General features: G+C 41.1%; 1 protein-coding gene across 6 annotated transcripts in view; it reads left to right on the top strand.

The window, feature by feature from the left end:
* Positions 1-15,053, top strand: part of CREB5 (cAMP responsive element binding protein 5) — a 405,112-nt gene that overhangs the window by 371,573 nt on the left and 18,486 nt on the right. For all 6 annotated transcript variants that reach the window (XM_072764623.1, XM_072764624.1, XM_072764621.1 and 3 more), the window contains one exon: positions 13,696-14,019. In XM_072764623.1, coding sequence (XP_072620724.1) covers positions 13,696-14,019 — 324 coding nt within the window. The remainder of the gene's footprint in view (positions 1-13,695; positions 14,020-15,053) is intronic.

Here is a 15,053-nt window from a genome sequence, read left to right on the forward strand (position 1 = left end):
CAGTGCTTGAACTGCCATCACTATTTCCACTTGGCTTAGCAGCTGACACATTTGGTTAACCATTTTGTTAGCCTCTGGTTAACCACGCATGGTTTGAAAACCTTACAGGAGTGGGAAAGTGTCTATATATGATTTGACCCATATGAAAAACAACCCTACAGGATGCACTCCTTCCTTACCTGCCACATCAAATCCAGATTCTCTCTTGCTAGCTTATGGTGAAAAGAAGAAACCACTTGATAAAATACCCTTTGGTGGTGAATTTATCTGGAAACGAGGGTGGAATGGACAATTCTCTGAAAAAAGGGAATTGAGCTTGTTTTGGGTTTGAGACACTTTGACTCAATCTCATATTCACTTCTCTTTTATAATTATTCTTCCTTGTCCTTGTAAATTAATAAATACAAATATCGGAGCCCTGGGGTAGAGCATCTTTTCCAGCTCCTAGAGCTGACTTCCTTCCCCTCTTTCTACTCTTCTATACGTCTTCTTCCCTTCCATCTGTCCTTTTGCTTCTTTCCTTCCTTCTTGGCTTCTCCTCCATGCTGTTTATTGTCCATGAGCTTTCTCCAGACAGACTGTCAGGTTGCATCACAAGGAATATCAGGTTCAAATGGCTTCTCTGTTTACCCAAAAAATACAAAATCACTAATCCAAAGGGATATATGCACCCCAATGTTTATAGCAGCATTATCTACAATAGCCGAATTATGGAAACAGCTCAAGTGTCCACCGATAGATGAATGGATAAAGAATTTGTGATTTTATATATATAATGGAATATTATTCAGCCACAAAAAGGAAGGAAATCTTGCCATTTGCAATGACATGGATGGAGCTAGAGAGTATAGTGCAAGTGAAATAAGTCAGAGAAAGGCAAATACCATATGATTTCACTCATATGTGGAATTTAAGAAACAAAACAAACAAGAAAAGGGGGAAAAGAGAGAGAGAGAGAGAGAGAGAGAGAGAGAGAGAGAGAGAGAGAGAGACAAGCCAAGAAACAGACTCTTAACTATAGAGAGCAAGCTGATGGTTAAGCGGGGGGGAAGAGGAGGGTTAATATGTAATGGGAATTAAGGAGTGTACTTGTCTTGATGAACTGGAGTTGTTGAATCATTATATTTTAGACTTAAAACTTACACTATATGTTAACTATACTGGAATTTAAAAATTTTTTAAAGAGCTTCTAACATCTATAATAAAAATAAATAAAATACAATTACGTTAAAGCAAAAATCCTTTCTCAGCACTGGCTTCTAAGCAGATTGACTTAACATTTCTTCACAGGAATTTTCTGTATCTCCAGAACATGGGGAGTGATCTCTGTTACCTACAGCAGAGGCTTACTATCTGCAAAGCGCTTTGCTCTCCCTAGAAGGAAGGTACTGACTGAGGGGAAAGCTACTATATATTGTCAGTCCCTAGTGAGCAGTTGTTTAAGAGAAACTCGGAGACAGAAATGAAATTGCTTGAGCAGAAAAGAAGACAGATCATGAAAATGATATTTTAAACTTGTTAGAAGATAAATTCTTAGGCCGTTTTCAATTAATAAATCCACCAGGAAGCTTTCTCTTTGGCATTTTTAGAATGCTACTCAGTTGTGACAATGTGATTTAAAGAGCTGGTTGCACATTCCCCACCCCAGCACCACCATTACTTGTGTTTAGGAAGTAAAATGGTAGATTTAAATCTCTGGTTCATTGAATTGTACACCAGGGAGACAATAGAAACAAAGAGATAAAAAGGTAGCTTTGCAAGGGCCTGTGATTCTACTCTCAAAAATGTGCAGACAGTCCAAGTATTCTGTTGGTCAGGCCTCCTGAAACAAAAAAGAAAAACTGCAGAGAAAACTCTAAAAGTAGAGAAGAGCATAGAATACTGGAAATTTTTCAATACCTGGTTATTAGCGGAATTTTAAAAATACATGTGACAACTAACATGATTTGGATGCACATCAGCTCAGAAAGAAATTGTTATTCACTTTTTTGGTTGGCAGTGCTCTGCACCATCATCTTCTCAGGCAAAATTCACAAATTCTCCTTAAGCTTAACTTTCTAAACACACACCAGTGACCAGATATTCCATGAATCATAAATGGCTTCTCTTGAAAATGCCTTAACCATAGACATGTGGTGGGGCGGGGGGGGGGGGGGACAGCTGATGTTTTGTTGTGGCTTCCCAAGCCCTACTTTATTCTCCCTGGTGTGGTTTGCCTAAAACACCAAAGATTGTGCTGTGAGAGCTTTTGGTAGTGATGATGTGTCTTCATTTCGAGTCTGACAGGTATCTCCTGGCCTTCTCTGCTCAGCGACACCAGGCAGCTCATAGGTGGCATCAGGGATTCTTGATGTGCTCAGAGCCCCGGGAGCTGTTTATAGATGCACTGTTGTATTGTCCAAAAAGAAGTTACACAAAATTTAAAAATCAGAGTTTATCACTATCTCCCTCTTCCCCCTCCCTGTCCCCAGTTCCTCTCCCTCCTCTCCTCTTCCCATATCAGTATTAAGACACTTTAGGGAACTCAGGCAGAGGTCAGATCTAGAGGCAAAGGAGACATGGAGAATGAGAACGTACCATTACTGTTTTACCAAGTAGAAAGACAGCACCGGACACACGTAGAACATTCTAGATGGACTTGGATATAGATACCAAGAGGCGGGACACCTTATACTTCATACAATCTACTACCCATAATTAGAGAGAAATACCTAGAGACTTCTTCTATAATAAGTTTGTGGTCCTCTTGGCCAGACACCTTATGTCTCTAACAGAGACAGTAATGCGCATCTTGCCATCTTCCCACAACTGGGATGAAACTGGAGAATGACAACGTGGACAGCTCTCTTGGACAAGTCTCCTCAGGATCAGGCAGGGATGTGTTCAAGAAAGCCCTTTGAACCCCCTGAGGGCCTTTTAGTCAGACTTTCGGACTCAGCAGTCTGAATATCTGAATTATAATTACCGAGAGATGTCCTCTGGCAGCAGAGCAGGGATGAGGGGGACAGCACCCATTCAACACAGCTGTCCTCGGAAGGGCAGGGGGCAGGATCCCCTGGAGCACCCGGGGATGGGGTGGAGAGTGGCTGCTCCACCTGAGTAGCACATTGCCAAGACCTGGACCTCCTGACTCAGGCATGACAGTGACATTGTTTCATTGTGTCATTTGGGTCACCGACGACTGCCGTACATCAGAAAGGGTACAGTTTACGTAGCTAAAATTGACCACTGTCCATCTTGCTCGGGATGATAGGAATTGTCACCATAAGGAGAAATCTTTTCCGTTGCTTTTTATTGCACCACATTTTACCAAAGAATTAGGTCACTCAGGAAGGTCCTGGGATGCACATGTGGAGTGAAGCCTGCTTGCTATGGGAACTTGAACTCTGAATTCCCTGACTTCTGTGCAATTAAAACCCCAAACTTAATGTTGCATTAGCATGGATTTTCCATAGCAAGCTACAAATGCAAAGTTCTATGTTTCATATATATTTTTCTAACATATGTTACTGCCTATGTTTCTGATTAAAAGCTCGTCCAAAATAAAATAACAAAGGATTACTTTTTTTCCAATAGAACTTTCTTCTTCCATAAAAGCTGGAAATAAGCCCTCACCTAAAATTACCCAGGCTTGCAGGTGCTGGGTTTTTGGGGGTGAGTAGTGTTTGCTAGCAAGACAAAGGGCATTATTCTCCCCGCAACCACCACCAGAAGGTGTTCTTTCTGTGGAGAAAATTATAGGCCAGCGCTTCAAAGACATTCCATGGTTAGGCACCACTCCTGGAGACTTGCAGGCGGCAGGCAGGCAGGCAATCAACAAATATTTATTCTAAACCCACTGTGGATTCTGCACCTTTAAGATTGCCAGGGAAAACAGCCAGGAGGCTGTAATATCTGCTAGAGCCAAGTTAGTACCTAAGGTCATCCCTTAATGCATAAGGAGCTCAATGACCTGAAGGGAACAAGGAACCCTAAAACTATAAGGCACTATCTCCCCTAAGTATGGGGATATTGATAGAATAAGAAAATGAGACCCCAGAAAAGGCTTTTTAACTAAGGCTGATACTTAACAGGTGTCCCCACCCACTTTGCTTTTAGCTTCCCCTTAACAGACAGCCAGCCCCCCATTCCTTGCCTCCATTATTTATATCTAGCTCGATGAAAAATCTCCAAAGTTAAATACTCTTTATTACAATTAATCTGTTCTTTAGTTTTAATTGAATTTGGATACACACACACATTCCATTCCAACCTCCATACACACACTGCTGCTACTACTACTACTACCACCACTATCATTACTATCACCTCTGCCCAGAAACCAAACCCAACTGGACTGATCAATTCATTGTATTTTTTTAATGATCACTCTTTTCAAAATAGGCACACATGCCAAGATGTGTGGATACAAGGATGTTCATCTCAGTATTATTACAGAAGGGAAAAAAGGTAACCGCAGACATGTCCACCAGTCGAGAATTGGAAATACAGGGAAAATCCAACACCTATTAGACGTGACGCTGAGACATGAGGCAGGGATGCAGGGGACATGGACTGGTATGGTGCACGTTGTGGCCCATGCAGAGGTGAACGGACAGGACTCTCATGCTCTTGCATGATGTTCTGCAATCTAGTTTCAGTGATGCAACTGAAAGTCACATCAGCTGTTTTGACGTTTTGACGTGTGCGTTACATAATGGTGCTTTACAAATTCACATGAAATTCCTACATCCTCTGTTATTCCACTAAGCTGCCTTTGGACAGTACTAGGGTTTGGTGTGTTTTGTTTTGTTTTGTTTTTGTGAACCAAGCATAAGATGTTACCCTGATCCCTGTCAATTTTCTCTTTTTAGACTCCTTGCTGCCAGTCTGCCAAAATCTTTCTTTTTGTATTTAATGCTCTCTACCAGCTTTGAATCGTACACAGTTGATAGCTATGGCTTCTGCATTTTCTCTTTAGTTTTAAGCCAACTAGAAGATGACAGAATTGTAGGGAAAAGAGGGTGCCAGTGACTTGCAGAGGAGTCAAACTCCCTGAGGCATAGACTAAAAATCTGGCATTGACTTGTAGCCATTCTAGGGCGAAATATCTTTTTGGCTTTTATTATTCGCAATACAGTGCTTTACTTAAGGTGACGTCAAAGTGGCTGTTAGTAATTCTCAGATGAAGTCAAGAGTTTGTATTGGCCCCCTGTTAAAAGATGAGATTCTCATTCTGCTTTATTTTCAAAATAGTTTTAATTGACATACAGGTCATATAAAGTCTATAACCATGACATTGTAAAGTGTACATTTCAGGAGCATTTAGTACATTCAAAATGTTGTGTAACCATCACCTTCACCTAGCTCCAGAACATTCTTATAGCCCTAATAGAAAATCCTGTACCCATTATGTAGTCACTCCTCATTCTCCCCTCTTCCCAGGCCCTGGCAACCACTAATCTGTTTTCTGTCTCTATAGATTTCTCTATTCTAGATATTTTGTTTAAATCTAATCATAGGAGATCTAATCTTTTGTGTCTGGCTTTTTTTTCTTTTTTTTTAAATTTTTATTTATTTATGATAGTCACACACACACACACAGAGAGAGAGAGAGAGAGAGAGAGAGAGAGAGAGAGAGAGACACAGGCAGAGGGAGAAGCAGGCTCCATGCACCGGGAGCCCGACGAGGGATTCGATCCCAGGTCTCCAGGATCGCGCCCTGGGCCAAAGGCAGGCGCTAAACTGCTGCGCCACCCAGGGATCCCTGGCTTTTTTTTTCTTAAACATAATGGTTTTGAGATTCACCCATGCTGTAGCATGAATCAGTACTTCATTCCTTTTCATGGGTGATTAATATTCTATTGTGCTTTGCTATGAATTTTAAAAGTTGAAAGTAAAACATACATCTTAATGCTAAGAAAAATATTTTTTAATGTCTCACTTTGTTATTTTTCATTGGAAGCTGGTTTTACCGCTCAGAAAACAACTGTACTCTGTTCCACTAATTATTCCATATATCCTTCTGGTGTATACATCTTCTTATCCCATTTTGTACCCCCATTACCTAGAGGAGGCATTTGAAACTCAAGGTGACTGCCAGGGTGGTGGAGCCAGGCTTCTAAGCAAAGACTTCTCACTACTTCTCACTCCAAGTCTTCTGTTCTTCTTTTGAAATCCTCTGAAATAATGTCTTTCTTTATTCTAGACATTCCTATAACTCTCTCCTCCTGTACATTCCTACCTTTTAGGGCCTTCACCTCAGATTCTTTCTCTGATGAAATACGGAGCTCCAGATTCGGCCCTTATGTGTTAGGTAGATTAAGGCCACAGAGCCAAAGCGGTTTACTTCCCTAAATGATTGAAAGCTATCTTAGAGCAGAATGGAAACCAGCTCCTGCTCTCAGAACATCAGCTTGTTCTGAAACTCACTAAAACATACAGCCTCCTAAAATGCTCACCATCCTGCTGAATTGTAAAAGGTAACTACTGAGTCAAAGAGATGAAGGGAAGTGGTATCTGAAATAAAATAATTCTGTAATGTGCACTCATTAGCTTCTTCATTTAAAAAGAATTTTTCAAAGGCTCTCTCCTGCAGAACTGTAATTAATACATGATTTAGATATTGATAGGAAAAGGGCTGGCAGGGAAATTGCTAGGATTTCTCTCTGGGGCTTGTTTGGCTTTTTAACCACCACAGTTTAACGTATCACCTAGCACTTAGGTCTGCTTTTCCTCATTTTAGGAGTTATATCCACAAGTGGAAAATGGGAGAGTGAAATCAAACACCAAATCTGTTCCTTGCTTTTATTAAAACTGCTGACGTTCTACTTTTCTGAGGTACTATTCTTATTTGTGAGATGTCCTTGCATCATTTTCCAGGGTACTAGAGTATTGATTTATAATACAATTTATTTGTGTTTTTTTTTCTAACTATGTTATGTCTAATATCTTCAGAGTTAATACTTTGTAATGGCAACATGACAAAGAATATGAATATTTTTACCTTCTAGACTTTAAGGCATCTTGCCCTTCTGGATCATCTCTCCTTCCAGCTTGATAGCCTTATTTGAAATTTATTTACCAAACCAAACCTAAACAGATGAGTACTTAAATTATGAAACCATCAGAGCTAAACAAACCACTGAGTTACATTATGAAAGGTTTGAAAGAAACAGATTCTATTCTAAACGATTGAGCCAAGTATAATATTAGTTAATTATCTCAACGATGATCCTGAGATAAATGTGGATTTTAAGATCCACTATTCTATCAGAGTTATACGATTATTTTCAATGGTCATCCGGAAGCCCAGATATGAATCTGGGAATTAAAACTATTTCTAGGGGTACCTGAGTGGCTCAGTCAGTTGAGCGGCCAATGCTTGATTTCAACTTGAGTAGGGATCTTGGGGTCCTATGATGGAGCCATTAGGCTCCATGCTCAGCTGGGAGTCTGCTTGGGGATTCTCTTTTTCTCTCTCTCTCTCACTGCCCCTCCCCATGTTAGCTTCTCTCTCTCTTTCTTTCTCTCTCTGAAATAAATCTTTTTAAAAAATGTATTTCAGGGTGCTTGGATGGCTCAGTCAGTTAAGAATTTGCCTTCAGCTCAGGTCATGATTCCATAGTCCTGGGATCAAGCCCCACATTGGTTGGGCAGGGAGTCTGCTTCTCCCTCTCCCTCTGCCCTTCTCCCAGTGTGTGTTCTTTCTCAAATAAAAATCTAAAAAAAAAAAAAAAGGTATTTCTATCTTGGCAAAATAAAGCTCACAGTTCATATGACTGACCCATGGCACTGTGTGACAGGACTCTTTCTGCCCATCCAAGTTTGCCCATTCCAAGTTTGGGAAGCATTGGGGGGATCTGGCCGTATAATAGTCATAAAATTCAGTGGATAAATATCGGGTTTTGTTTTTTCATATCAGGTTTTGGTTTTTGTTTTTTACTAATTCAGAGACTTAAAATCAGAAACCCTTGACACCTAGAACAATTCAGTAATCATTGACCCTGACCCTCTGGTGAAGGCATCCAGTCCCACACCATTGACCATTTGGACCATCCTGAAGCCTGTGTTGACCCTCTCACCTGATTATTTATGTCTTGGGAAGAGAAAGAAAGAAGAAATTACATGTCAAGCAATACCTTGGGGATGCTGCTGATGGCAATTATCCTGTATTCGAAAGTTAAGATGAATATGGATTTTGCCCAGTTTTTTCTATACACAGCCTCTTCCTCAGTGGTCAACTCAGCAACACTACATTTTGATGTTATCACATTCTTTTCTGGAACAAAACCCAACAGCCGTTTTTAATGAAAACCTTTCTCCAAAGAATGCTCCAACCTTGCCCACCCCCACCCAGCTGAATTTCAAATAATGTTTAATTCGCCTTGGCTTTCAGAGTCTGTAAAACATAAGCAATCGGCTGCGCTGAGGATGGAGGAGAAATGTTTTTACAGTTCCACAAATGTTTCTAATTGGCAAGAGCGAGTTGTTAATGGGAGATAAATTGCCTGCGGTGGGTGTGGGTGGGTGTGGCGTGTGCGTGTGCGCTCACGCAGGCCCACATGCACGTCGGGAGCATGCATGCCTACCTGGGCCTCACCAGGTGCCCGAAGCCCCAGATGAAAGCGGGCGGAGCGGCGGGGTCGGTGGCTGGTTCCTCACCAGGATTCGGATCCCGGGCAGCAGGCCCACCTCTCTCCCATCGGGAACAGTGAACAAGGATCTTGTAAAATACACAGAACGAAGGAAAATGACCCTCTTTGACTGAAACCAGCTGTGTCGGGCTTCTCGCTGTCTCTCCTGATTTGCTCTCTCAAGTAAATGGATGTGGTAAAGGATGATAGAGAGTAAACAGAATCATTCTTTTTCTTTCTTGCAGCCACACCTCAGTGAGAGCCCCGGTTTTCATAGCTGAAAAATATATGTTTATTTGCTCATTAATTTTCCTCTCTCTCCCTTGCCTTTTCTTGGCATTGGGTAGAATGTTATTTAAAACAAGACACAGTTCGGCTTCAGAAAGAAAAATCATTCTGCAAAATACAGCTTGGACTCATTTAATGGTCATTCATCATCCCTGAAAGAGTGGGGTACAAATATCTACATTTGGTATATTTTAATGATTTACAGTGCAATGATTCGTGTTGGCACCAGGATACAGGGAGGCAGTAGGCTCTTTAGGGCTTTGAGAAGGGCCCCAATAATCATCTCTTGGCACTGCTTTCCTGCAAAGAGGACACTAACTGGTGCTCCAACCCCAAGGAGTGGACTCAACCCCAAGGCCTGAGGTGCTCTGAGAGGTGCTTGAAAGCCTTCCTTTCCTCACTGGAGTGTGTGTGTTTTCTCTCCAGGGCTTTGAAAAAGCTTTGGTTTTATGTGTCTCCCATTTCTTTCAGGTAGTGGGCAAATAATGATGTGCCCAGCACATAGTAGATGCTCCATCAGTATTTGTTGGGGGAATAAACAGTTAAAGGGAATGTTATAAGCCTTACTAGTATTATTGTCTTGGCGTGAAATATGCAAGAATAGACTTGAGGCAACCAAGTAATTTCCCTTAACAGGACAAGCTAATTATTTGAGAGATGAAGATCTGGTGCAGAGTGTTTATTTGTCAGGCTCCATTGGCTCCTAATTAAAGGTGGCCATTGGCTCCTAATTAAAGGTGGGAAAGTTGTTTGTAGCATTGAAGGGATAACACAGTGACCCACGACCAAACAGCTTTTCAATTTTCCATACCCACTTTTTCAGGGAAAACGTGTCAAGAGAAAGTTAATGCACATTCCTTTTGTTTCCTTACATTTTCTTATTTCTGTTATCAGTTTTGGGAAGGCAGGCAGGGTATGGAGCAGGAAGCTCTTTTGACAGTGCATTTGCAGCCTGTCTGCCTCCATGACTTCTGTAATCTTTTCTAGTGACTTTGGTTGACCCCCAGACAGTACCTGCAGTGGTCCAAGTTGAAGATGCTGCATCCTCGGGAGCCTCAGAAGATTCTTTTATTTATTCATTCATTCATCTGGACATTCATTTCAAAAATATGAATTTAGTGCCCACTATGTACCAGGCTCTGTGCTAAAGCTCTGAATTTAACAGTGAGCAAAATCCAACAATCCAACCATAACCTTCTCTCATGAAGCTTATGGTCCGGGATGGTTGCTGGATATGAATTGAATAATCACACTAAAAATCATAACTAAAAAACTGAATTAAAAAGAGGAATATGGCCCTACTGGGACCATGTAATAACAGGAATTGATTTTGACCAGGAGACCAAGGAGAATTTTACTAAGAGGAGCCAGGAGCTAAAAGCTATAAAATGTCTGAAGAGGGGTGCCTGGGTATCTCAGTAGGTGAGCGTTCCACTCTTGGTTTTAGTTCAGGTTGTGTCTCATGGGTCATGGGATTAAGCCCCGCATGGGACTCTGAGCTGGGCCCAGAGTCTGCTTGAAGATTCTCTCCTTTGCCCCTCCCCCAATCTCTTTCTCTTTCTCTCGCAAATAAATAATTAAATCCTTTTATGAAAAATTAAAATAAAATGACTGAAGAAAGGGAAAGAGCATTTCAGGCAAGAAGACTGTCAAATGCAAAGGCCTGTGGGGCCTGCGTCAGAAGAGCAAGGGCTGATGGGAAGGCAGGGCCACACCCTTCAGTGTCTGTGCCTACACCATATCATCTTCTGAACATTAGAAAGACAAAAGGGTCATAAACCCAAGGGTTAGGAAGTGGGGACAAGAAGAAGGGACACGTGTTATCAGATTGGGGGGCACAGTGGGAGGGAGAAATACAAGTATCCATTCTTCACAAATGTAACAAGGGAAGTTATCATGGTAAGTCCATGGTCTTTTACTGCACTGGAGCTTTCTGGAAATTCTTCCCATTCATTCACCCTTCTGTATGCCAAGTTTCAGAAAGAGTGTATCTAGATCTTCATTGTGTGCTGAGTCACCATGCACTGGACCATGCAGCAATGGCATCTTGTCAATTTTACCATATACCTATCTCTTCTTTCTGCCTTTCTTTTGATGATAAGGAGGTGGCATAACATAGTTTATAACTGTTTTTGGCAAGTGTGCATGGTATGCCTTCCAGCACCTTCTTTCTTGGTTTAGAGAACAGCCTCTAGAGGTAGCATGCCTTTACATTTCTCCAGTGATGTGAGCTTGGACAGGTGGCTTAGCCTCTCCTTTAGCCCTTGCAGGATTGTTCTAAGGATTAGGTGAGTTAATACTTGTAAAACATAGAATGAGGAGTGGCATGCAGTGAGTGCATGCAGTAATGCCAGACATTGTTATTAGCTATGTTTACTCATATAGAAAAGTGTGGAAGAAATATTGTTAAGGAAAACAAAGGCAGGCTACTTGGGGACTGGGGCACAGAGGGAAAAGGGTAGGCAGATGGGTTTTACTCTTTCACCTCATTTTCTTGTAGTAGTTGATTTTTTTTGTACTACATAGCTGTGTTTTTATAATAATGAAACTACGAAGAATAGTTTATCAATACTACCCAATTTCTAAAAAAAAAAAAAAAAAAAAAAAACAGTGATTCAGTATAATTTCATAATTTTCTTCACCCTTAAGTTTGGAGATGTCATTTGGAAACTTTTCTTGGCATAAAGAAACATACAGCCGAAGTCCAGCAATTCATTTTATTTGTTTACTTCTTTTGCTTAGGTTATATTCAAATTAGAATTCTTCAGTTACATGCTGTTACTATCCCGCAGAGGTGAAATTATTCTACTTGTTTTTCCACCTCCACATATGCATATAGAGAGTTGTCTGGAATGCCATTCACCCAGCAAATATAAACAGTGCATTTGGTTCATTGGTTGTTGACTTTATTGTACTTTCAAGCATTGCTTTTTTTTTTGTAATTAGAATTTTTATAAAAATAATGAAATCATTTCTAAAAATTGAAGTTGAGGAGTATGAGTTCACCTTTATGTTTAGTAATAAACGCAATCAATACTGAGCGTCTAATCTTTCTCAGGGATTCAGGAAGCTTAACTTCACGATTAATATGATGAAGGTCAGTCAGTAGCTGATACTCATGAAAGAGGAAGCAAGTAGGCTTAGTGGTCACTGAATCTGGATGTAGAAAATCTTTTCAATGATTATCTAATATTAAGATAAAGTCTGTCACATACTCCACTGCCTTTTATTTTTCCTTTACAAGTGGAGGTTCCTTGTGTTTGACTAAAGATTTTGATGAATTCGGTTGGCATTTATCAGCAGCTTACTCTGAACAGTCGAGAAACGTTAAAATTGGGGGCTGGAGATTAGTTGCTTTGACCCACATTTAAATACAACTCTTCCTTTTCACAGTGATGGCACACCACTATCATTAATTAGATAAGAACACAAATCAGGAGAGAACTTTGAGTCCCCTAGCAAATATTTCACAAAGCCAGTGTGAGCTTGCCAACCAGACTATCATCATTGCAGAAAATACGCTTCCAAGGAATAACTGTATTATACAGTACTTAGCACATTGTGCCCCTCAGGATAGGATGATAATTGCCTGTGTACAAGAAAAGGCAATTTTGAAGAAACTGTGACTAAGCTGATTACCAACTGATTCTTTAAATCGGGGCCAGCAAACCATGGCCCGTGGGCCAAATCTGGCCCATGGCCTAATTTTGTACAGCGCATGAGCTAAAAAAAGGTTTTTGCATTTTTAAATGATGAAAAATCAAAAAGTAGAATAGCATTTCATGTCATGTGAAAATTATATGGAATTCAAACTTCCTGTCCCTGAATAAAGTTGTATTAGAACACAGCATGCTCACTCATTTACTTACCATCTATGGCTGTTTTTGCACTAGAAGGGCAGAACCGAGTGGTTGTGATAGAGACCATAAGGCACGCAGTGGTAAAAATATTTGCTATCTGACTCTTTATAGAAAAAGTTTACTGATCCCTGCTTTAGATTCAGGTATAAGTTATTCATGTGCATGTCCGTTTGCTTGTTAATGGATAATGCTTTTGTGTTAGAGATATGCCTGGTGATGTGGCCATCAATGAAGCTGTAGAATGCAATACTCCAAATCTTTCCACATTCCTCACTTCCTTCCCCAAATCGGAAGAACGTTATTGTGTGAGAAGAATTAGGTCATCAGGACAATGAGAAATTTTATGGTAACAAATAGAGAGGACCTACTAACTGACTCCAAAAGTTCTAGATCATGAATCTAATTTGAAGCCCTAAAATAACATCAGTACTATTCCTGTATTCTGAAATTTGAAGTTATTTCCTTTTTGCATCTGAGAAGTCTTTTGAGAGGAATAAATCTTTTATTCTTGTGACCCTTACGAAACACAGTGTCATATCAAATAAGCCCTCTGTTCAGTGACATTATTGTATTGAATGATTTTATTTACTTTATCCTTATATTCAGCTGCCAATGGGATATGATGAATATTCGATAGTTGGAAATTAGTAGGAAATACCCTTTAGTAGACTGCCTACATCTTAACAGGGTATCCTGTTCATCTGCTGTGATGTGACAGTTGAATTAACATTTCCAGCTGACATTGACCCTCCTAGCTGCTAAAATATATATGAGAATTTGAAATTAACATAAAAGTCATACTGCCAACCAATGAAAAATCATTGACAGGAGTACCATAACATAGAATTGAAACTATGAGTCATTTTGATTCAAAATCCCTATTCTGTACACGACTGACCTCAGTTGTCCCCTCTTGTTTTGTTCTGTTTCAGAGGTTGAAGGCCGCGTTGACTCATCACCCTGCCGCCATGTCAAATGGGAATATGAACACCATGGGACACATGATGGAAATGATGGGCTCCCGGCAGGACCAGACGCCACACCATCACATGCACTCACACCCGCATCAGCACCAGACACTGCCAGCCCATCACCCGTACCCACACCAGCACCAGCACCCAGCACACCATCCTCACCCTCAGCCCCATCACCAGCAGAACCACCCACATCATCACTCCCACTCCCACCTTCACGCGCACCCTGCACATCACCAGACCTCGCCACACCCACCCCTGCACTCCGGCAACCAAGCACAGGTAGACCCTTTTATGATCTCTTACCCCCTTGTTGTTATCAGCGCAGGCTTGAATGTGGGGCTCATTGGCAGCAACCTGGTGTGACAAGCTTGGGTGTTCTGAGCTCTGTTCTTTCTTAGGAAATGATGGTAACCTGTAAGACCCTCCCAGATCCTCATTTCTAGAAGTAAATATCAGGTCTACTCTCTGAGGGCAAATGTAAACTTCAAGTTCTCCAAAATCTGGTTGTTTGCAGAGTGTGACAAAGGTAACTCTAAAAAAAAGTAATAGCGATGGGAGGATCAGGAAGACTTGGAGCATGTGAAGAAAGATGTGAATAAAGAATGAGAAAAATAAATGAATTCTAGCCATGATTTTAACTTCAGTGCTTTGTAACAGAGACTCAGTTTTGGCACCTGTAAAATGGAAGTTAAATACAACGGACAGTCTTCTGACTAACACTAAATGTTAAAAATCTAAAAAATAACAGTTCCAGGCAGACAAAGAAGCTTGGTAATGGATGATAGGGCATAAGGTGCTGTATAAATGATGAAGAGAGGTGACTCATGCCACCTAATGTGAAGTGCGTTGGAGGCAGCAGTCAGAGAGCCAAGCTCTGTAGATGATTGGTTCTAGAGAAAGGCCAGATCCCAGGGGTGGAGAGTCACCAGAAGTGGCTAGAAAGAAAGCCAGCATTTAGACTCAACTGAAAGAGGGTTGGGGGACCAGGCAGACGTTATGTCACCCAGCCCAAGAAGAGAGGCGGGTCCATGTGCCCAAGTACGTTTTAGTAAGTGGATGAAGAACATGTCTAGGGGCATGGCTAGCCCAAGACACTTTGGATCTTGAAGCAGGATGACCTTTGTCAGTCCCCTCCACCCATCCCACACTGCCAGGTTCCAACCAGTTGGGTCAGAGTGGCGTTGGTAGCCTGGAATCTCCAAATAACACTTATTCACCGTCTCCTCCATCCTCTGCCTCTGGACTTCACACTAGGCAGTTTGGAGCTTTAGAACCCTCTCCTCTAACACACACCAGACTTGGATGGCCATCAA

Source organism: Vulpes vulpes, chromosome 7 (genome assembly GCF_048418805.1).
Source record: "Vulpes vulpes isolate BD-2025 chromosome 7, VulVul3, whole genome shotgun sequence".
In the NCBI taxonomy this organism is placed as follows: Eukaryota; Metazoa; Chordata; class Mammalia; order Carnivora; family Canidae; genus Vulpes; species Vulpes vulpes.